General features: G+C 42.9%; 1 protein-coding gene across 2 annotated transcripts in view; it reads left to right on the plus strand.

Moving 5' to 3' along the window:
• The window catches only part of LOC134965872 (C3a anaphylatoxin chemotactic receptor-like), a 30,639-nt gene extending 12,103 nt beyond the window's left edge, over positions 1–18,536 (plus strand). The window contains exons 1-3 of one of the 2 annotated variants that reach the window (XM_063942257.1): positions 7,663–7,737; positions 12,129–12,231; positions 16,562–18,536. In XM_063942257.1, coding sequence (XP_063798327.1) covers positions 12,143–12,231; positions 16,562–17,570 — 1,098 coding nt within the window. In that variant the 5' untranslated portion in view covers positions 7,663–7,737; positions 12,129–12,142 and the 3' untranslated portion in view covers positions 17,571–18,536. Of the gene's footprint in view, positions 1–7,662; positions 7,738–12,128; positions 12,232–16,561 lie in introns of those variants that run through there. The other variant, XM_063942258.1, reaches the window with a different exon arrangement.
• Positions 18,537–21,575: the final 3,039 nt, after the last annotated feature.

Consider the following 21,575-nt stretch of genomic DNA (forward strand, 5'->3'; position numbering starts at 1 on the left):
TGATGCCAGAGAGCAAATATCCCTCTGTGCATCTCACATACATATATATAGAATGCATCCTATTAAATGCTCTACATGAATAAAATATTTTCAGTCAGGGAATCCGACCAAGCCAACCCAGCACTGCATCTCCAGGCTGATGGCGATCGCTGGTCGCAGTATAACCACCGTATGTGTGTATATACTTTGTAGGATATTTTTCCAGCTTCCTATCAGCTGGCTCCTTGAGGGCGGCCGTATCTGGAGACGGTAACGCCACTTGATAAGCGTGTGAGCGCCTTATCACCCTAAGGGGTGTTTCCCAACGTACCCTAATTTCTGGCGGGAAAGGGTATAACGCCAATATTTGCTATCGGGATAACCCTACGCATCATCACACACTTCATTTTATTTTATCTGATTCAGGAAAAACTACAGGTAGTTTTTTCACTCCCACATAATACCCTTTCTTGTGGTACTTGTAGTATCAGAAACACGTAACACCTCCTTCATTGCCCTTAACGTGTGGCCCTAATGAGAAATACGTTTGTTTATTCACCGTCGACACTGTATTCAGTGTCCGTGTCTGTGTCTGTGTCGACCGACTGAGGTAAATGGGCGTTTTTAAAAACCCCTGACGGTGTTTCTGAGACGCCTGGACCGGTCCTAATAGATTGTCGGCCGTCTCATGTCGTCAACCGACCTTGCAGCGTGTTGACATTCTCACGTAATTCTCTAAATAAGCCATCCATTCCGGTGTCGACTCCCTAGAGAGTGACATCACCATTACAGGCAATTTCTCCGCCTCCTCACCAACATCGTCCTCATACATGTCGACACACACGTACCGACACACAGCACACACACCGGGAATGCTCTGACAGAGGACAGGACCCACTAGCCCTTTGGGGAGACAGAGGGAGAGTCTGCCAGCACACACCAAAAACGCTATAATTATATAGGGACAACCTTATATAAGTGTTTCTCCCTTATAGCATCTTTTATATATATACAATATCGCCAAAATCAGTGCCCCCCCTCTCTGTTTTAACCCTGTTTCTGTAGTGCAGTGCAGGGGAGAGCCTGGGAGCCTTCTCTCCAGCTTTTCTGTGAGAGAAAATGGCGCTGTGTGCTGAGGAGATAGGCCCCGCCCCTTTTTCGGCGGGCTCGTCTCCCGCTATTTTTGAAGTTAGGCAGGGGTTAAATATCTCCATATAGCCTCTGTGGGCTATATGTGAGGTATTTTTTGCCTCTAATAAGGTTTTTATTTGCCTCTCAGAGCGCCCCCCCCAGCGCTCTGCACCCTCAGTGACTGTTGTGTGAAGTGTGCTGAGAGGAAAATGGCGCACAGCTGCAGTGCTGTGCGCTACCTTTATGAAGACTCAGGAGTCTTCAGCCGCCGATTTTGGACCTCTTCTCTCTTCAGCGTCTGCAAGGGGGCCGGCGGCGCGGCTCCGGTGACCATCCAGGCTGTACCTGTGATCGTCCCTCTGGAGCTAGTGTCCAGTAGCCAAGCAGCAAATCCACTCTGCACGCAGGTGAGTTCACTACTTCTCCCCTAAGTCCCTCGTTGCAGTGATCCTGTTGCCAGCAGGACTCACTGTAAAGTAAAAAACCTAAGCTAAACTTTCTCTAAGCAGCTCTTTAGGAGAGCCACCTAGATTGCACCCTTCTCGTTCGGGCACAAAATCTAACTGGAGTCTGGAGGAGGGTCATAGGGGGAGGAGCCAGTGCACACCACCTGATCTGGTAAAAGCTTTACTTTTTTGTGCCCTGTCTCCTGCGGAGCCGCTATTCCCCATGGTCCTTTCAGGAACCCCAGCATCCACTTAGGACGATAGAGAAATGATGTTTGGTGGTGGACAACAGTAGAGCATGAAAAAAACCAGAATAGGTGTAATTTAAAGTTGTAGGCAAATCCATGAGTTGGGAGGATGGAATAATATAGCTCAACTCTAAATTGTAGTTGCATTGTAGCTCAACTCTGAAGCTGCCTAGTTTGTCCAATGAACATTTTTCTAAGTTTAAGATAAATTTCCTGTTTTCCCAAATTCTAGGCTGTTAATGCATTGGAAAACACACATACATCAATGTTTTTGTTTTGTTTTTAAATTATTATTTTTTTCTAAAGTGCCACAGTGCATTCACATTGATAAACTTCAGTGGAGGCTTGGTGGTCCTTTATGTAATTATGATTGAATATTTTCATGGTTTTATTCTCTGCACACTATAAAAAGTAATATTTAAAAACAATGTTGGATACTCACAATACTGCCATTGTGTAACGGCTCACACTTCTTATTGTGTTGTACTGTACTCCATATTTGTTGCTCTGTATCATCAAATCGCCATTTTTCAGTTATATAAAGTAGTCTATTATGTTTTTTATCATCTGATGTTATAATTAATAATAAAAAAACTGTATACTGTATCATTCCAGCAATGTGTGCCAAAAATATTTTACTTTAAAAATGACATAATTTATTAATTTATCAGTCAGTGTTGACAGCTTCCCCCAATGCCAAGAATATATATATATATATATATATATATATATATATATATATATATAATGTCATCCCTGGAAAACAACAATAGGATGAACAAACAATAAAATTAAAAAGGAGATAGAACAGACATTACAGGGGCTTAAAACAAATAATGGAATAATTATACACCAGAATGAGATACAGTTATTAACAGAAGTAATCACTGATCCTGTGCATGGGAAGGGCAGTCTGAAAGGAACAAAGTCACTGATAGTAACTCTGGGGGTGCATTGAAGACAGAAATAGTACAGGGTGAGAACCAAGAGGACAGAGGTCCCTGCCCTTGAGGAGTCAGCACTTTCTTCACAATTATGTTATGAAGCTCAACAGACACCACTGGACAACCATGAACTTCTACAACTACAAGAGTGGTCTACGACAGCAAGATAGTTTTGACCAACTGCAGGATGCTTTTGGGGAGGAAGCACTGTCCAAGCTACTGTGCTTGAGTGCTTTGCAGAATTTTGACATGAGAGATGGTCCCTGGAAGATGAGGAGCAGTGTGGCTGACATGTATCCTCCATCACCGAGAACAACGTTGTGCAATGTGGGCCACAGTTGAAGTGGACACCAGGGTGACCTGGATCTACAAATACGTAAACTATAGCTCCATTTGCCTTCATGGATGGCTGATCATTCAATCCCAACTACATGTAATGAGAGATACTACCATACTGAGGAGTAAAGGTATTACACATATCGTGCAGGCATATCATTTCCAACAACACCTCTTTACCGAAGTGAAGAATAAAACAGTAGTACCAAGATGTATTAATATCTTGGATACAGAAATGGGGAAGTAAATACCCCCCCCCCCCCAGGTGATCGGTGCCAGGCTACCCCCCCCCACACACACACACACACACACACACACACACACACACACACACACACACAGTGCATCAGTCTGGTGCTGATGCGTTGTGTCTCTTCCCCAGCTCACTTGGAATGGTCAACTTGCACTCATCTCCTCTTTCATAAGCAGTATCAGCACACATAATGGCACTGATACCATTTCTCCCCTGCAACGACCCTTCTTACATTAAACCCTGAGACTTTTAGTGCCAAACACAGACAAATAGAGTGCTATAAAGTGTTAAATTAGAGTGATTCCTTGAGCAGCCCAGCCAAAGCAATTCAGTGGGTCCCACACCCCAAAACTCAACCTATAACTGACACACTATATAAATTTATTCAGGTTCTACCTATAATTGTGCCTTGTTCTAAGTGCAATTAGCAAATGCAAGAGTTCCTACTAGAGATGAGCGGGTTCGGTTTTACTCGGATTTACTCGGTTCTCAAAACGACATCTTATTGGCTCACGGATGTCACGTGTTTTGGATAGCCAATAGGAAAAATCCAGATAAAACCGAACTGGCGTTAATTCTGGCGTTAAATCCGAACCCGCTCATCTCTAGTTCCTACTAAAAAACAAATAGGGGCAGGTGGGAGTATTGCTAATTTAGGCTGAAGGAGTCTCTTGCCATCAAATGCACATACATATACAGATGTAGTCATGCTCATCGTGACTATATCTAGGCGTGAATGAGCCTTGTTTCGCACGACTGCACATCTACAATAGGTGCACATCTTAGACACGCATACGCCCCATTCACTTTGAATGGGATGGCACAAGAACACAGCCCGGCACGGCTAGGCACGGGGGCGCCTAGCCACACCGAGAGTAACCTCATTATCAGGTAACTTTGAAAGTAACCTCATTATTTGGTAAGTCCTTAAAATTCTAAGGGTTCAAGTCAAGGGTGTGGTACACCCCCAGGGCAGCCCAACCACACCAAACCACCCCAATGCACCACACTGGTGGGAGAGCGCAAGTAAAGTGTTAAATTCATTATGCATCATTGAAAGTGAAACTAAAACTAACTATAACTGTCTCAAGGTGGTAAAGACGTATAATCAGTATTATTAATGAATACCAAAATACATTTTCTTAATTTTGTTTCACATAATAAACTAGCTCATTTACTCTACAGAATTCTACATGAGTACATGTAAGAAACTAAAGCAAGTTAGCAAACTCACACTGCTGGTTATTTATAAACTTGTAAAAAAAAGTTCTCTCACAGGGGTAAATTTACTAAGATAGGAGTTCTATTTAAGATGGAATGTTGCCCATAGCAACCAATCAGATTCTACTTCTCGTTTATCTAGAACCTTCTAGAAGATAATACCTGAATCTGATTGGTTGCTATGGGCAACATCACATCTTAAATAGAACTCCCTTCTTAGTAAATTTACCCCACAGTCTGTTTTTGCATTGTTAAACTGTTATCCTTCTTCAGGCTTTGTGGGGGCAGAGAGAATGAAGAGATTGGGTGGAAGATAAACTGTATTAGTTTTGTGACACTTAACCCACAGTATAACCGCTACTAGAGGATTATAATCTGAAGCATCAGGAGACACATATCTTTTAACTGAAATAAAGAATGAAATCATCAGGAGAGGTCAATATGTAACAAATATACATGTACTGTGTACATTAACTTTTTATCAAACTTCTAAAAATGAATCAACATGTTGCTAACGGAACCTCCTATCTCCAACATTAGGGACAGTTATCTTTAATAAAGAAATAATAAATTCACTCTTTCATATTTATAATGGGAAATGTGATGTGGACGAATTTACTAAACAAAAATGTGAAAAAATACCACGGTGAGCCGTATGATAATTACGCCATCTTCGGATAGCATAGTCACAGGGGTCACTGAGAATCCCTTGTGGACCTGTCCTGTGTGATCAGCTACAAATCACTACTGCAGCAGGAGGTATTTGCTTGTAATAAATGCCTCCTGCTGCATTACCATACAGCGCTATCACTCCAACCACATCTAAATTAAGCATTAAGGCCCTCATTCCCAGTTGTTCGCTCGCAAGCTGCTTTTAGCAGCTTTGCACACGCTAAGCCGCCGCCTACTGGGAGTGAATCTTAGCTTATCAAAATTGCGAACGAAAGATTAGCAAAATTGCGATTAGACACTTCTTAGCAGTTTCTGAGTAGCTCCACACTTACTCAGCAACTGCGATCAGTTCAGTGCTTGTCGTTCCTGGTTTGAAGTCACAAACACACCCAGCGTTCGCCCAGACACTCCTCCGTTTCTCCAGCCACTCCCGCGTTTTTCCCAGAAACGGTAGCGTTTTTTCGCACACACCCAAAAAAACGGCCAGTTTCCGCCCAGAAACACCCACTTCCTGTCAATCACATTACGATCACCAGAACGAAGAAAAAACCTTGTAATGCCGTGAGTAAAATACCTAACTGCACAGCAAATTTACTTGGCGCAGTCGCACTGCGGGCATTGCGCGTGCGCATTAGCGACTAATCGCTCCGTTGTGAGAAAAAAATACAGAGCCAACAACTCGGAATGACCCCCTATATGTGGTACTTTGCTGTTAAAATGACTAGCTTTCATTGTAATGTTTTGTATTTTTGGTATTATTTTTATTTATTTTTTCATTGCGCTGGGCCAGGTTTTGGATCGGTTTGGATCCACAACATTCAGGTGGGTTCAGATCTCTGGAAAACCAAACTGCACATCTCTAATTATCTCTAATTATTTGAAGAACACAGTGCACCGAGCATGGGAACTGTTTTGTCTAAATAAGAGAACAGGACAACAGATGATATCAGGCAGTTTGAGCTGATGTATATTACAACTGCTTTGACAGAGGGGGAATAGCTTTATACAAAGCTCAGACCACATTGTGTGGCACCCGGTATCAGGTTGAATGGAACAGTAACCATGTTGATGTTCAGAAGGTCGACATCACTATGTTGACATCAGAGCTTTGACAAGGTTCAAACTGTTGACAGACAGGTTGACATCCTAACTCTATTGACAGGTTAACAATGGTTTAGGCTGCGGGCAGATGTTAGTATTGTGGATGGGATGAGTTTAGGGTTAGGCGCTGGGGGGAGACGTAGGGTTAGGTTTTGGGATTAGGGTATGGAATGGGGAAGAAATAATCACCAGAATGCTGCAGCATCAGAAGTATAGATCAGTAGTGACTCTCACAACACCGCCTGGACCTGGAAGCAGAAGACGGTGGAGCCGCAGCTGACATCAGGGGAAGTTAGAAAGCCACTATACCATCAGTGATAGTTTGTCGACAGTTCATCATGTCAACATGTTATCTGTTTAGACATGATAAACCTTGACATGGTCACTGTTGACATGCTGGGCATGAGCATTCTCATGTCGAACTGATGACCATCTACTTGGTGACTGTTGACTAGTCATACCACACCCCAAGTGCCTAGATTCTATGCGCAGTGTACATCATGGCACATGACTACTCTATGCTCTCTGGAGATGCTTGGAAGGTGTACAGATACAGGGAGGTAAAAACATCAGCAGAGGTAATTGTTCAAGTCCCATCAAAGTGATAACTTTCACCAAATTAGATTTTATAGGACAGGAAGTTCTTGTGGTGCTTCCTATCTGAGCAGATGCAAATCATTAAGAACAACAAAAGATGTTTGATAGACTATCACATTTACCAGGAACTTTAAAAATATGTGCTCATTCTCATGCTGTTTGGAGAGAAGAGTGCTGTGAAAGCTATTACTCTCGCATGGAGACAGAGAGGTAAGAAGCAGTTATAATTGGGTTGTGGAGGTAGATCACAATGCATAGATGTCCTCATATAGAGTTAGGAGCAAATTCATCTACAGGGAACACAGTTACACCTGGACATTCCATGTTGAGTACGAATACCATTTTTTGTTTCCATTTAGCAAAATTGGAACTGATCTGCTAAAATCATGACTTCTCGATTGTCAATTGAACTCTTGCTAAACAATGTAATGCTATGTGTAATTTCACACTTTCTATGCTAGATACTCCCTCAACAAGAAAAAGTCATTTTCAAATTACCAACATAGAGAAATAAGTAGATATAGTTACAATACAAAAAAAATAATAATAATAATAATTTGGTAGACAAATGTATACTTTATGGGTCATACTGTATGTAAAGTTAACACCCAATCCAGTGAGCTATGCACACCTTGGCAAAACCAGGTTATGCTATGATACATTAAAATATGCAAATTTGAAGGGTTAGGATTGGTTAGCTCACTAAATAGTTTAATTAAAATAATATAGTTTTCATGTTTGTTACAGGATGATGCAGACAGCATTGTACCAGCTTTCCCAACATTTGGAGTGAAACATTTTTTATCCAGGTGCAAATTGAATTTATAGCTTTCTCTAAATGAACTTCAATATATGTGACATCATTTAGGACACATTAATGATGGTTATAAAGAAGCTGTATATATATTTTTTTAATAAGGTGAGGCATTAAGAAACTGGGATATGCAATTAGGCAATATGATTTATCATTTGTTACTTTTTTTAAATACATTTTTGGTTTGGGAATGGAAGAATGAAGAGTACACTTATGAATAACCTTCCATTTATCAAAGGAAAAGTATAGTAAAATTCCCAGTGTGCTCTGGTTTATCTATTATTGGGCTTGGACATTAAACGCCACTTGTCTGGTATTGGGGAAAAGGATGAACAGTGGAGGTCAATTTTATTATACAATAAAGCAGCTGATGGACAATAGGGGTGTGGTATGGTTTGCCGGCAGTCGGGGGCCTGACGACCAGCATACTGGCTCCGGAATCCCGACTGCTGGCATACCGACAGCTGGGCGAGCGCAAATGAGCCCCTTGTAGGATCGCTGTGCTCGCCACGCTGCGGGCACGGTTGCGCGTTGCACGTGCCACGCTATCTATTCTCCCTCCAGGGGGGTCATGGCCCCCAAGAGGGAGAAAAGATGTCGATATGCCGGCGGTCGAGATTCCGCCACCGGCAACCAGAAGACCACCCGGACAATAGGCCTAATTCAGCATGGATCACTATTCAGAGAAATTGCAGTAGTTTGCAAGTTGAAAGGTGTTGCCCCGACTGTAAGAAAATACGCCCGGTGCAAAATTGCAAATGTATCATTGAACGCTATCCACTCGCAGATGCATATGCAATCACCAGAACATCAAAGAAACTTCGCCGTCTGAGCAAATGTGAGTAGGTTTGAGGCTGCCAATAATCTGCGATTGAGATGGCCTGGAAGTGGTCTGTGCTGACGTCAGAGACCCTCCCCAAAATGCCTGGGCACACCCAGAAAATGGCAGGTTTCCACCCAGAAACGCCGACTTCCTGTCAGTCAAACAGTGGCTACATTGCGGTTACAATCTGTACGCAATTTCTGTTGCTGTTACCCCCCGCGTGTGCGCAATGCGAACGCTATGCATGCGCAGTCATTCCATAATCGCTCAATTTGCAATTTCTCTGTATAGTGATCCATGCTGAATTAGGTCCAATATCCAGTATACTGCAGATCAATAGTTACTGGAGTATGGGAGAATGTTTAATAAATTAGCAAGCGCCACTTTAATGCACATAAATACCTATTATTACAGGTTTTTCTGGTAACTATAGAATTATAAGCATTTTGTTTGACTATTTAATTAATAAAATGGATAGATATTTATATAATAGAAAGAACATGCTATAATAGCTGATTCATCCTAGTAGGTTTTCTCAGATTATTGATTATGGTGACTGCGGTCTATGGGGTGATTCAGGTTGGATTGCAATAAGCGATCCAACCACAAAAATTACTAAAAGGATGCAGACACATGCGCAGCGCCTGTCCTGCGCATGTGACCGCATTTACTGCGGACACCGGGAGAACATGCGAATGCCTCTGCCTGTCAATCAGTCAGAGCCGTTCGCGGGGTGGGGGGGTAACAATGCTCCATTTCCAAGGCAGAGCATAGCGGTTGCATGGCTAAGAAACGGGGGCATGCCGGTGCGAATGGGAAGGTGACGGGGCGTGAACAGGTCAGCTGCATGCGCAGCATGATGTCACACACAGCCGCCGCAATCAAAAAGATGGCAGCAGACCTCCGGGCGCAGCCAAGCTGCGGCGGCAGGAGGCTTTCTTAATTTTAGCGATAATGCAGAAATTGCGGTGCGATCGCAATTTCTGTTTGATCAATGGGGGAAAGCGGCGGTCAGCATGCTGGGCGGCCTTGCTCTGCGACGGGCGGCCCCCAGCATGCGATCACAAGAGTTGCAAATTCTGCTACTTAGCAGAATTTACAATCCAACCTGAATCAGGCCCTATATTTGTATTCTGTACAAGTATATGAAATGGAATCTATTAGTTACCATATAATTATAGTACCAATTGACAATTGAATTTTTTTATTTAAAATAAAAAATCTTCAACTTTTATATGAACCCCATTCACTCAAGAAAACTGAGAAATCTCTGGGCAATAATTCACACTGGATTGCTGCAGCGGCAGCGATCGCAGCCTGAAGCCCTTTGTGTTATGTGCATGTGCAGCGGGCATACTGCGCGTGTGCACCCTGGGAGACCAGTGAGATGCCAAAAGCATCTCAGGGCTGCGATCGCCTCTGCCTGATTGACAGGTAGAGGCGTTCGCCGGGTGCGAGGGGGCATGCCAATGGCGTTAGAACGCCGTTGGTGGGGCGTGGTCCGGACAACGGGGCGTTTCTGAACCGTTGCGGCAAGAGGCCGCGGCGGTTGCGTGATGTCACACGCAGCCGCTGCAAACCCGGGACGTCGTGGGTAGCCGCCTGCCAGTGCAGCTGTGCTGCGAAGGCAGGGAGCTACCTGGCCGGTGCAAAAGCATCGCCACTGTGCAATACTTTGCCCCACTGCGGGGAAGGGGGGGGGCAAGGCTTGACATGCAGGCGGACTATGGCCAATGTGTAGAAATATGGACCTTGCACAATATAGGTAATAAATTTTTACTGATCAATTCAAAAAGTAATTAATGACATAGATCTTCCAAACAAATGAGAAATATAAGTAACGTAAGGATTAAATGCAGTTAATCCTGCAAATAAATTAAAAGTAAAGTAAATTAGAGTGTAATGTCCCGCAACAAGTGATATTAACCTCCTGGTCAACACGGTAATGTGAGCGGTACCTGACCCTTGGTGAGTGACCAAAGAGACTAAGGGAAACACAGTCTTGAATGTCCTTCGGACGGCGGCGGCCCGCTCGTCCGAGTAGCTACTTGCACTTAGGTATACCTTATGGGAGTAGTTCTTCACGGTGTTCGGTGGGTATTGACCGGGCGTGTGTTGGGAGCAATACCCTCCGGACTGGTCTGCCCTATTGCAGCCCCGTTCCCCTGCAGCGCGCCGGTTCACCAGCGCTCCCTGGGTGATCGTGTGCTGTGTAAGCAGGGACCTGTCTCGGCAGGGAGTGTATCACGGCAGCGGCTGTGTGCGACGCTCACCGTGTTCCCCGCCGTACGGATAGGGTCTGTCAAACTACCCCCCGGGGACTAGTCAGGCTGCCTCGGCTCTGAACTCCGGCGGCACGTCGGTGTACGGACGCTCGCTGGATCTCAGTCAGCCGCTGAAGCACGAACTGTCTGGACGGCGGACTAATCAAGCCACCCCGGCCCTGAACTCCAGTGACGCGTCAGTGTACGGACGCTCACCAGATGTCAGTCAACCGTGGAGGCAAGAAACGTCTGCACGGGGGATGAAGAACAGTCGCGGACGGTCAGCGGTTCATTGAGCCGCGACTGTTCTTCATCCCCGGTGCAGACGTTTCTTGCCTCCATGGCTGACTGACATCTGGTGAGCGTCCGTACACTGACGCGTCACTGGAGTTCAGGGCCGGGGTGGCTTGATTAGTCCGCCGTCCGAAGGACGGGACGCCGCCGTCCGAAGGACATTCAAGACTGTGTTTCCCTTAGTCTCTTTGGTCACTCACCAAGGGTCAGGTACCGCTCACATTACCGTGTTGACCAGGAGGTTAATATCACTTGTTGCGGGACATTACATTCTAATTTACTTTACTTTTAATTTATTTGCAGGATTAACTGCATTTAATCCTTACGTTACTTATATTTCTCATTTGTTTGGAAGATCTATGTCATTAATTACTTTTTGAATTGATCAGTAAAGATTTATTACCTATATTGTGCAAGGTCCATATTTCTACACATTGGCCATTTTCCTATTGTATATATAGGAGACACCCACACAACGAATAGGGCCAAGCGCAGCATTTAATCATCAATTACTGTCTATAGGTTAGTCACCTAAGTGATGCAGCTAGCCCAAACAGGTGTACTCGGTGCGCAGACTCACAAACTTTCTATGCAGGCGTACTAGCCCTGTGCTGGGCGTCCACCCGCATGTCAGAGTAACTGATCATAGATGTGCTAATTTAGCACGTCTACGATCAGATCTGAATTACCCCCTCTATTAGGGAATTATTCCGCCACCAGTGTCTACTGAACATCAGATACATGAGATTTTGCACCTCACAACCCATCTGCTGGAAAGAGTACTGTAGGATTCAAGATAGAAAATTAGATATTTGGGATATCTTCTGTAATAGCAACTTTACTGTACTGTTTGTAGTAAATGTATTAAAATAATCTCCTAACATTTGTTTTCTATTTCATGATGAATTCATATTTTGAAATGCTTACAATTTGTTGTTTAAAATCTACAGTATTTGCTGTGTTCCTTTACTACATTTGTTATATATGTTATAATTCTGCTTCTAGTGAGAAGATCAGTAATGATGACTCCATCTATGGATAATATGACAATCATTCCTTCTTTGGAAAATAGGACCTCATATCCCATGACAGAGGATTATACTCCAACGTATGTTTTATGATTTGTTTCATATCTAGTTATGTTGTACAGTATCTGTCTTACAATGGGTGTGGTTCGTTTTATCGACAGTATCTAGGTCGACAATGTTTAGGTCGACCAATATAGGTCGACAGTCACTAGGTCGACATGGATGGAAGGTCGACAGGGTTTCTAGGTCGACATGTGCTAGGTCGACAGGTCTAAAGGTCGACATGAGGATTTTTTTTGTGTGTCGTTTTCTTCGTAAAGTGACCGGGATCCCAAATTAGTGCACCGCGTCCCCTCGCATGGCTCGCTTCGCTCGCCATGCTTCGGGCATGGTGCCTTCGCTTCGCTCGGCACACTTTACCGTTCCAATAGTAGTCCACGTGGATCGTTAAGTATGAAAAAATAAAAAAAGTGAAAAACTCATGTCGACCTTTAGACCTGTCGACCTAGAAACCCTGTCGACCTTCCATCCATGTCGACCTAGTGACTGTCGACCTATAGTGGTCGACCTAAACATTGTCGACCTAGACACTGTCGATCTTCAGACCGGATCCCCTTACAATATATTATTTTCAGATAGGTTATTGAGGTTATTGGAGTTAATCGATCCAGCTGAATTACATTACTAGACTAGGGATTTAGGTGAATAGTTTATTGTCTCATGGGGCTCAGTGCATTTAATCAACAGAGGGCCTAATTCAGACCTGATCACAGTAGCAAATTTGTTAGCTAATGGGCAAAACCATGGGCCTAATTATGACCTGATCACTGCTTTTAATTTTTGCACACACAGCGCTTCGACCCGGAGTGCGATGGGAAGCTCCCTGCCAGCGTGCAGCAGCTGCGCTGGTAGGGAGCTACTCTTCGGGTAGAAAAGCATCGCCGCCATGCGATACTTTTGTACTTGTGCGACGGGTGGAGGGCCAGACATGCGGGGCGGACTAGCTCTGTGCTGGGCTTCCCCCCACATGTCAGGGTGGCTGATCGTAGTCGTGCAAAATTTTGCACGGCTACGATCAGGTCTGCATTAGGCCCCATGTGCACTGCAGGTGTGGCAGATATAACATGTGCAGAGAGAGTTAGATTTGGGTGGGGTGTGTTCAACCTTAAATCTAAATTGCAGTGTAAAAATAAAGCAGCCAGTATTTACCCTGCATAGAAACAATATAACCCACCGTATCTAATTCTCTCTGCACGTTATATCTGCCACACCTGCAGTGCACATGGGTGGTCATTCTGAGTTGTTCGCTCGGTAAATTTTTTCGCATCGCAGCGATTTTCCGCTTAGTGTGCATGCGCAATGTCCGCACTGCGACTGCGCCAAGTAAATTTGCTATGCAGTTAGGAATTTTACTCACGTTTTTTTCTTCGTTCTGGAGATCGTAATGTGATTGACAGGAAGTGGGTGTTTCTGGGCGGAAACTGGCCGTTTTATGGGTGTGTGGGAAAAATCGCTACCGTTTCTGGGAAAAACGCGGGAGTGGCTGGAGAAACGGAGGAGTGTCTGGGCGAACGCTGGGTGTGTTTGTGACGTCAAACCAGGAACGACAAGCACTGAACTGATCGCAGATGCCGAGTAAGTGTGGAGCTACTCAGAAACTGCACAGAGATGTATTTTCGCAATAATGCGACTCTATCGTTCGCAATTTTAAGAAGCTAAGATTCACTCCCAGTAGGCGGCGGCTTAGCGTGTGCAATGCTGCTAAAAGCAGCTTGCGAGCGAACAACTCGGAATGAGGGTCATGGTTTTGCCCATTAGCTAACAAATTTGCTGCTGCGACCAGGTCTGAATTAGGCCCAGAGCTTTTTGAATCATTGAGCACTGAGCCCCATTGGTCTTAATGATGGGCTAGACCTCAATGAGCTATTCACCTAAATCCTCAGTCTGTTCACTGCATACAGTAAATGCAAAACCTGGTCACATACAAATGGTTACATGCAGGGGCGGCTCCAGAGATGGGACTGTAGCTCAGTTTAAAATTCAAATAGGGGAGCCACACCAACTGTCAGTGAGTCAGTTTGAAATGGCAGTTGGTGGCAGTTGGTGTGGTTCCTCTATTTTAAATTTGAGCTTACCTGCAGCTCCTCCTCTGGAGCCACCACTGGTTACATGACAAATTTTACAGGAAGGTCCCACTATATGGGAGAAATGGGCAGCATGCTGGAGAGTTGTCCACTACTCTAGCAACCGGAAGAGCTCCCACAAATGTGCAAGTCCCTGGATATTCTGGGACGACTATAAGGTGGGTGGGTCCAGTAAAATAGATTAAGTGATAGACAGGGACATGGTTCACAGCAGAGACAGACAGGACATCTGGCTCTTCTGACAAATGCCAGAAGTGCTGGCGGCTGGATGGGCTGGCCCGGAACACAAATTGCTATACAGGCTGAGCAGCACGGCCTTCCAACTCTCTACTCATCCTCCCACCCTCCCTCCATCCCAACCATGGCCAGTATATAGGGCATGCCACAAGGCCAGACCCCCATGACACATGGCATGCCCCCATTAGCCATGACCACACCTTCCTGTTATGCACACAATGGCCTGCCAGGGCTGGTTACAGCCTCAGTTCGTCCATGGTTCACTGGTAGAAATACACAGAGAAGACTTGGCTGCAATTTAAGCAGTGTGTGTTGGTTCAGATATCATACATTTTACCCATCCACATCAAAGAAAAATATATGACAGCAATATACAGTATGATTCATCATTGAGCAAAGTGGTTTCAATATTTCACTAAAGGCTGCTTACTCTGTGAAGGATCACTAATATGAGAGTAGCATAGGGAGTATTAACAACAGATGTTTAAAGGGCAATACAACATGAAAACCTAAACTGTTGAGTCTGAACACTCTAGAGCAGTGCTCAGGACCCCATACGGTTCACATTTTCCATGTCACCCAGCAGCTGCACTGTATATCACCAACTGTCACATTTTAAAAATCTACAGGTGACCTGCAAAACATGAACCGTGTGGGGTCCTGAGGACCGAGTTTGAGAACCTGTGCTCTAGAGGATTTGACCACTTAAAAATGCAAGCCTCTGGGGTAAAAATATAGGCCAATCCCAATCTTAATCTTTCTGGAAGTGTAAAAAGTAAGCCTTCTTGCAGGGACACAAAGAATCTGTGGCTGCCAATGAAAAAACACACAACTTTAAATATGCCCTCTCTACCCCTTGAAGTATAGAAAAAATGTACACGAGAACCAGATTACTAAAATAAACAATTTAATAAGGAAAAAAGTGGAACTATAAATAAGCCATAAATATAAAATAGCAATTAGACATTAAAGAAACATCCAAATACCACATATAGATATATTCTCCTCCAATTAGCTTCAAAACAGTGTTTCAAATTCTGTGTGCAGTTTTTATATTTTCCCCGGTTTTCATGGGTTTCCTCCGGGTACTTCAGTTTCCGCCCACAATCCCAAAATATACTGGAAGGTTAATTTGTTCCTGACAAAAATTAAGCCTAGTGTGTATGTACATGTGGTAGGGAATGCAGATTCTTAATTCCACTGGGACTGGTACTGAGGTGAATGAGCAAATAGTCACTATAAAGGTCTAGGACGATATCTGCACTACATAAATTACTTGTGATTATAATTCTATAAATATGTGTATATGGGTGTAAATGCATGGATGTGGTTTATGGGGTCAACAGTAACTTGGACGACAGTAATTAGTTCGACCACTATTGGTCAACAGTAACTAGGTCGACACCAGAAATAGGTGGCCGTGGTCATTATGTCACCATATACAAGGTTGACATGGAAAAATGTCGACATGAGTTTTTAATGGTTTTTTTTGGTGTTGTTTTCTTCATAAAGTGGCCGGGAACCCCAATTAGTGCAGCATATCCCCTCGCATGGCTCACACTTTGGGCAAGGTGACTCATTCTGCTATAGCTGCGCTCGGCACAGGTTACTATTCCCAATCGTAGTCCATGTGGATTGTAAAGTATGAAAAAGTAAAAAAAAAAAAGTGAAAAACTCATGTCGACCTTTTCATATGTCGACCTTTGCCATGTTGACATAGTGACCATGTGGACCTATAGACCATGTCGACCAAATGCATGTCAACCAACAGTGGTCGACCCAATGAGTGTTGACCTGAGTGCTGTCGACCTAAAGACCGGATACCAAATGCATCACCATTCAATATCATGGCAATTAGAACAAGAAAAACTGTCGAGAACATACAAGCTGCACATATATAGGACTTGGATGGGAATTGAGTTCTGTGCTGTGAGACAGCGAGCTAATTATTACATCAACATGCTTTCCATGTCATTTTATTAAATGATTTTAGTAGAGTAATGAGTAAATTAGTTAATTATGTTTTTAGGAATTTTACTGGAGACATCTGGCTCAATTCCAGCTTCACTGATGATGATGACAACATAACGTATTATCATATTTACAATGTAACTAATATTATAAGGGCAATGTCCATCATATGGTACATTGTGACTCTAATCTTGGGGATCGTAGGAAATGGTTTAGTCATCTGGATTGCCGGTTTCAAGATGAAGACAGTCAGTGCCGTGTGGTTCCTACACTTGGCTATTGCTGACTTTGTCACATGTATTTCTCTACCCATACGTATATCTGAGTGGGTTTTATATTGGGACATTCATTATGATCACTTCCTATGTAAGGCTGGTATAACAATTCTCTTCATAAACATGTTAACTAGTGTCTACTTCATGACCATCATCAGCATTGATCGATGTGTTTCCGTTTGTTGTCCAATTTGGACCAAAATACACAGGACATCCAGGTTAGCCACCATCATAGCTGTACTGGTTTGGCTGCTGAGCCTAGTTACTAGTATCCCTTACCTGGTTTTTAACCATGGGTTTGAATATGTCACTGAGTGTTTTCCTAAATATTTTCATATGTCAGGAAAGAGAAGATGGGCAATGTTTATCACAAAGAATATCTGCATGTTTGCATTCCCATTTGCCATCATCCTCATATCATATGTCCTGATTTTTTTCAAGATAAGAGCAATCAAAAAATCAGGTAGGTCTAACAGACCATTCCGAGTTATCACCGCTGTCATAGTATGCTTCTTCATCTGCTGGTTTCCATATAACACCTGGCCATTAATAACGATAAATTACTGGAGAGCTGATTTTGTCATTACAGAAGTTTCCATCTGCTTGGCTTACTTCAGCAGCTGCATCAATCCCTTGATCTATGTCTTCTTTTCCCATGATTTCAAGAAGAGCTTTGTAAAGTCCATACCAGCCGTGTTGGAAAATGCTTTTAATGAGCGGTCCGATCTTAACAGTTTGGACAACGCTGTCACCAGCCCCTTTCCAACCATACATTTGGAATCTTCATTATAATTAATATTTTGTGACTGAGCACCATAATATGTTATATGGATAATATTCTCAAATATTCTGTACATAGAGTATGTTGCAGGTTGCTTGAAATACAAGATATCTGTCCCTCTATGTTGCCCTACATGCTCCTACCGGGCATCACTGGTTATTTACATGCAGGTGTCTTATAATAGTATTGTAGATTGAACGAGAAACTGGAAAGTGTCTTGTTTTTGGAGAACACATTGCGTAATGATGGTTGAGTGATTTACCACAGGTTCTATTCTCACTCTATAGGTGTCATGGACACCCACGAGTGGGAATAGCCCCTGATAGCCGGGATTCCGACTGGTGGCATTGTCAGTGGTTGGGATTCCAGCGTCAGTATCCTGACCGTCGGAACCCGACTGTCGGCAATACAACTACATTCCAGTGTAATGTATCACATTGAATATTTAGTCTGTGTTTTGCTCTTACATACGGTTTGTGCACTGCAAACAAATGCAAATGATATTGTACTGGGGGTGGTATAACAAGTTGACATTCAAAATCTTAACACGAGAATGTCAACAAAGCCTCGTTATAGTCAAATCCAATGTTTCTGTATTGTCTTATTAATTGTGTATTTCTTATATTGCACAATGGCAGAAATGTGCGGGGAACCCTCTTTAGAGGGGTAGCGAAAAGAAGTCCACAGGCTTCTGTTGGGTATCGCCACCCAAATAAGGTATTACCCACTGTCTCCAAGATCCATAATGCATCACATTCTGGAGCCTGGTACATATATAAATGTGGTAAAACCCCCAAAACTGTATTTTTTTTGTTGTTATTGCATTTTGGCCTTTGGTACCACAGTGTTGACATAGACCGTAGGTTGATATATAAAATGTTGACTTGCGTAATGTTCACAATTCCAGAATGATTTTTTAGCAACTGTTTGTCATATTGTCATTGTATGTCTTACATTTAATTAAAACAATTATCAAACCATGTTTATAAAATGTTAGTGTGACAAAATACTACTGCACTGTATTACTCCATCAGACGCCTTCAGGAAAAAGTACTCCGGGAAATGCACGATGCTTACTCTCCTTGCTACATCTTCTTTCTCTGGGAGGTCAAAGAAACCCTAGAGTATAGTGCAGGAGGCCTGGTAACGTCATTTGCATAAAATGTGTTGTTTTGATTATTAAAATAAGCTTTTATATAAGTTCCCTTAAGAAAATTAGCATTTCTGCATAATAATAATAATAAAGTTAAAAAAAAATCTGTACATATTTGCACCCAGATTAACCTCTCCATGTTCATTGGTAACATTGACACAGATGCTAAGGGGGATATTCAATTAACCGCGCTAATTTTTCAGGTGCAAATATAATGATTTTTCTTTTTTTTATGCAATTTGTTTTCTCCTTTTCGACGATTTGAATTGTTACCTGTTTTTTGCGCCCAAAAAATGACCAGTTTTTATGTAAAAACATATAGGATCTCGGATACATTCCATGACTTACTGTACGTGTTTTTGCAGCTGATATCGCTAAAACGGTGCATTTTATCAGGGAAGTTTTTCCACCTGCCTCAGGCTGGTAAAGAAGGTTCCCATTGAGTGCCAGCATCGGGGGATAATTGGACAGCCCAGGAGGGTTAATTAGCCGTGGTAAATTACTGTGGCTAATTGAATCTCCCCCTAAATAAGAACAATATCAAAGTATAACATAAATACACACATTCCAAAAAAGTCTTTGAAGCTTAAACAGGGAATGGCTAACTCATTTTTTTCAAGCTATTATAAGGAAAATAGGGCCTAATTCAGTAAGGATTGCATTTGCAAAATTGCATGCAGGAAGCTTTGCAAATGCAATCACTAAAAATGCAATTGCAGTAGAAGGTGTTAAAAACCTCTTTGCTGCATTTGCGATCCCAGCGCTACGACCATGTTGCAGCCTGAGATCAATATTGCGACAGGATGGGCAAGATGTTCTCCCGCAGACTGCCAGCTGAGTAAGCCTCAGCTTTCTCAGGCTAGCTGTCACAGGGGGGAATGCAAGTCCAAGATATCTCCATATGAGATGCAGACCTTGACCTTGCCACTCCCGGAAAATGGGACAACACGCCTCCATTTCAGGAAACGCCAGCCGTCTCCATCCCTGCCTCACCCCTCGAATGCCTCTGCCTGTCAATCAGGCAGAGGCTGTTGGAAAAATTTGAGCCACATACAGGACCTGCTCTGCACATGTGCAAATTTGGTCCTGCGCAGTTTCTAGGTAATCAGGAAACTGTGCAGTGGGACGCACAAGAGATCCATACTGAATTAGCCCCACAGAGCCTAACACAAGAATCTTTGTCTAAATATAAATAAAACATGACTTAACTTTCATCCAAATGCTGTAAATGTTATTAATAAATGTTTGTTTAAGAACTTAAGCAATTACATTATTTCATGTCCTCGTGGTCAGACCAAATATGATCATTTTATGTGTTGAATAAACAGATAATAAATCTAAAAAAAAATATATGTTACTCATATAAAGGTTTCTGATTATTTCAGGTTGGCAAACCCAACCAAATAAATGACTTGCTTCTGATAGAGAGATGGATTGCAAACTAGACATAGCTGGCTTGGTTTTGCTAAAAGCCAAACACACCTGAACTCTTGGTAAAATAAAAAAATGGTGACCAGCCTTTTGTGCTCCCGGGAAATGAGACGTCCAGCAGATCAGACGTCCACACGGGATCTTGGAGAGGAAGCTGATAGTGGGGCTATCACCGCTGCAGAGGTTTTCCCCGACACTTACCTTCCTGATAGAACCTGCTTTTTGTGAGACTCTGAATTTACATACTGGTGTATGCATGTCATTTTTTAAATGTTCCCTGTAATACTGTTGGAAGTATCAGGGTTTTTTAAATAAAACTTTTTTTAATTACCATCGTACTCAAACGGATGTCCTTTACCTAAAAGGAGGAGAAAGAAACCTTTGTGTGCATGCGAGAGTGAAATAGAATGTAAGTGTAGCTTTAACTTTTAAGGCTGCTGTTTTTTTTAAAGAAACCATTACGTGAACGCGGGACAGAACTGATATGCAAGTTTGTCTCCATAGCTTGCTGTGTGCCAAATTCACACTTATTAAATTGGAGTGTGATATTACTAAGAATTTTCCCGGGAGCACAAAAGGCTGGTCACCTTTTTTTGATTTTACACTGATTGTTGGGAGAGGGTGCTTCATCTGTCATTTAGCCACCTGCTTGCACCTGGGGAGCGCAAAGGGAGAGCAATTTACATTTCTTTTTGTACCCGAACTCTTGTGTTTCGTGTCAAACTGACTCTAGGCTCGGGTCACTTTGGGATACCAAGTCAAATAGGGTCAACCTGCTAAGTTCCGATCTTGGATCTAAAAACTGTTGTGATTTCAGGTGATATTTTCCACTGGAAATTATTGGAAATGCAGCATGAAGAGTTTCCAGGCCAGCTATGCATGCCTAGATTTTTTTATTTATTTATATTTTTTTTGTGGGGGGGGGGGGGGGGGAGGGGGGATCACATGAGTGCAGGCACTCCTGCAAATTAATTGCATCCAGGCGTGAATATTCACAATCACATTTGCACCCACGACCCATTGAGCCCTGTTATATCTGTTGCACCTAACTAATTAGTTCAGCTGCTATATTGTGTGGAGCTGCAGCTGCATGGGGACTACATAATTTATGATATTTTCATTTGGACTGTATCGGGAAAAGTGAAGGTAATAGATGTTTCTATTTAGTTTTCATTTCATTTTCAACCTTCTCAACCACGGTCCTCAGAACAGTTCATAATTACCAGGTCTACTCACAGAATTGCAAATGAAAAAATTAACTCCACCTGTGGATCTTATAAAATGTGTCAGTGAATAATGAGTACACCTGTGCACCTGCCAGGTGAGCTGGAAAATGTGAACTGTGTGGGGTCCTGAGGACAGAGTTTGAGAACCACTGGTGTAATATATGTAATAAGTGAAAATATTCCCTGCATTGAACAAAGACAAAGCA

Source organism: Pseudophryne corroboree, chromosome 10 (genome assembly GCF_028390025.1).
Source record: "Pseudophryne corroboree isolate aPseCor3 chromosome 10, aPseCor3.hap2, whole genome shotgun sequence".
Classification (NCBI taxonomy): Eukaryota; Metazoa; Chordata; class Amphibia; order Anura; family Myobatrachidae; genus Pseudophryne; species Pseudophryne corroboree.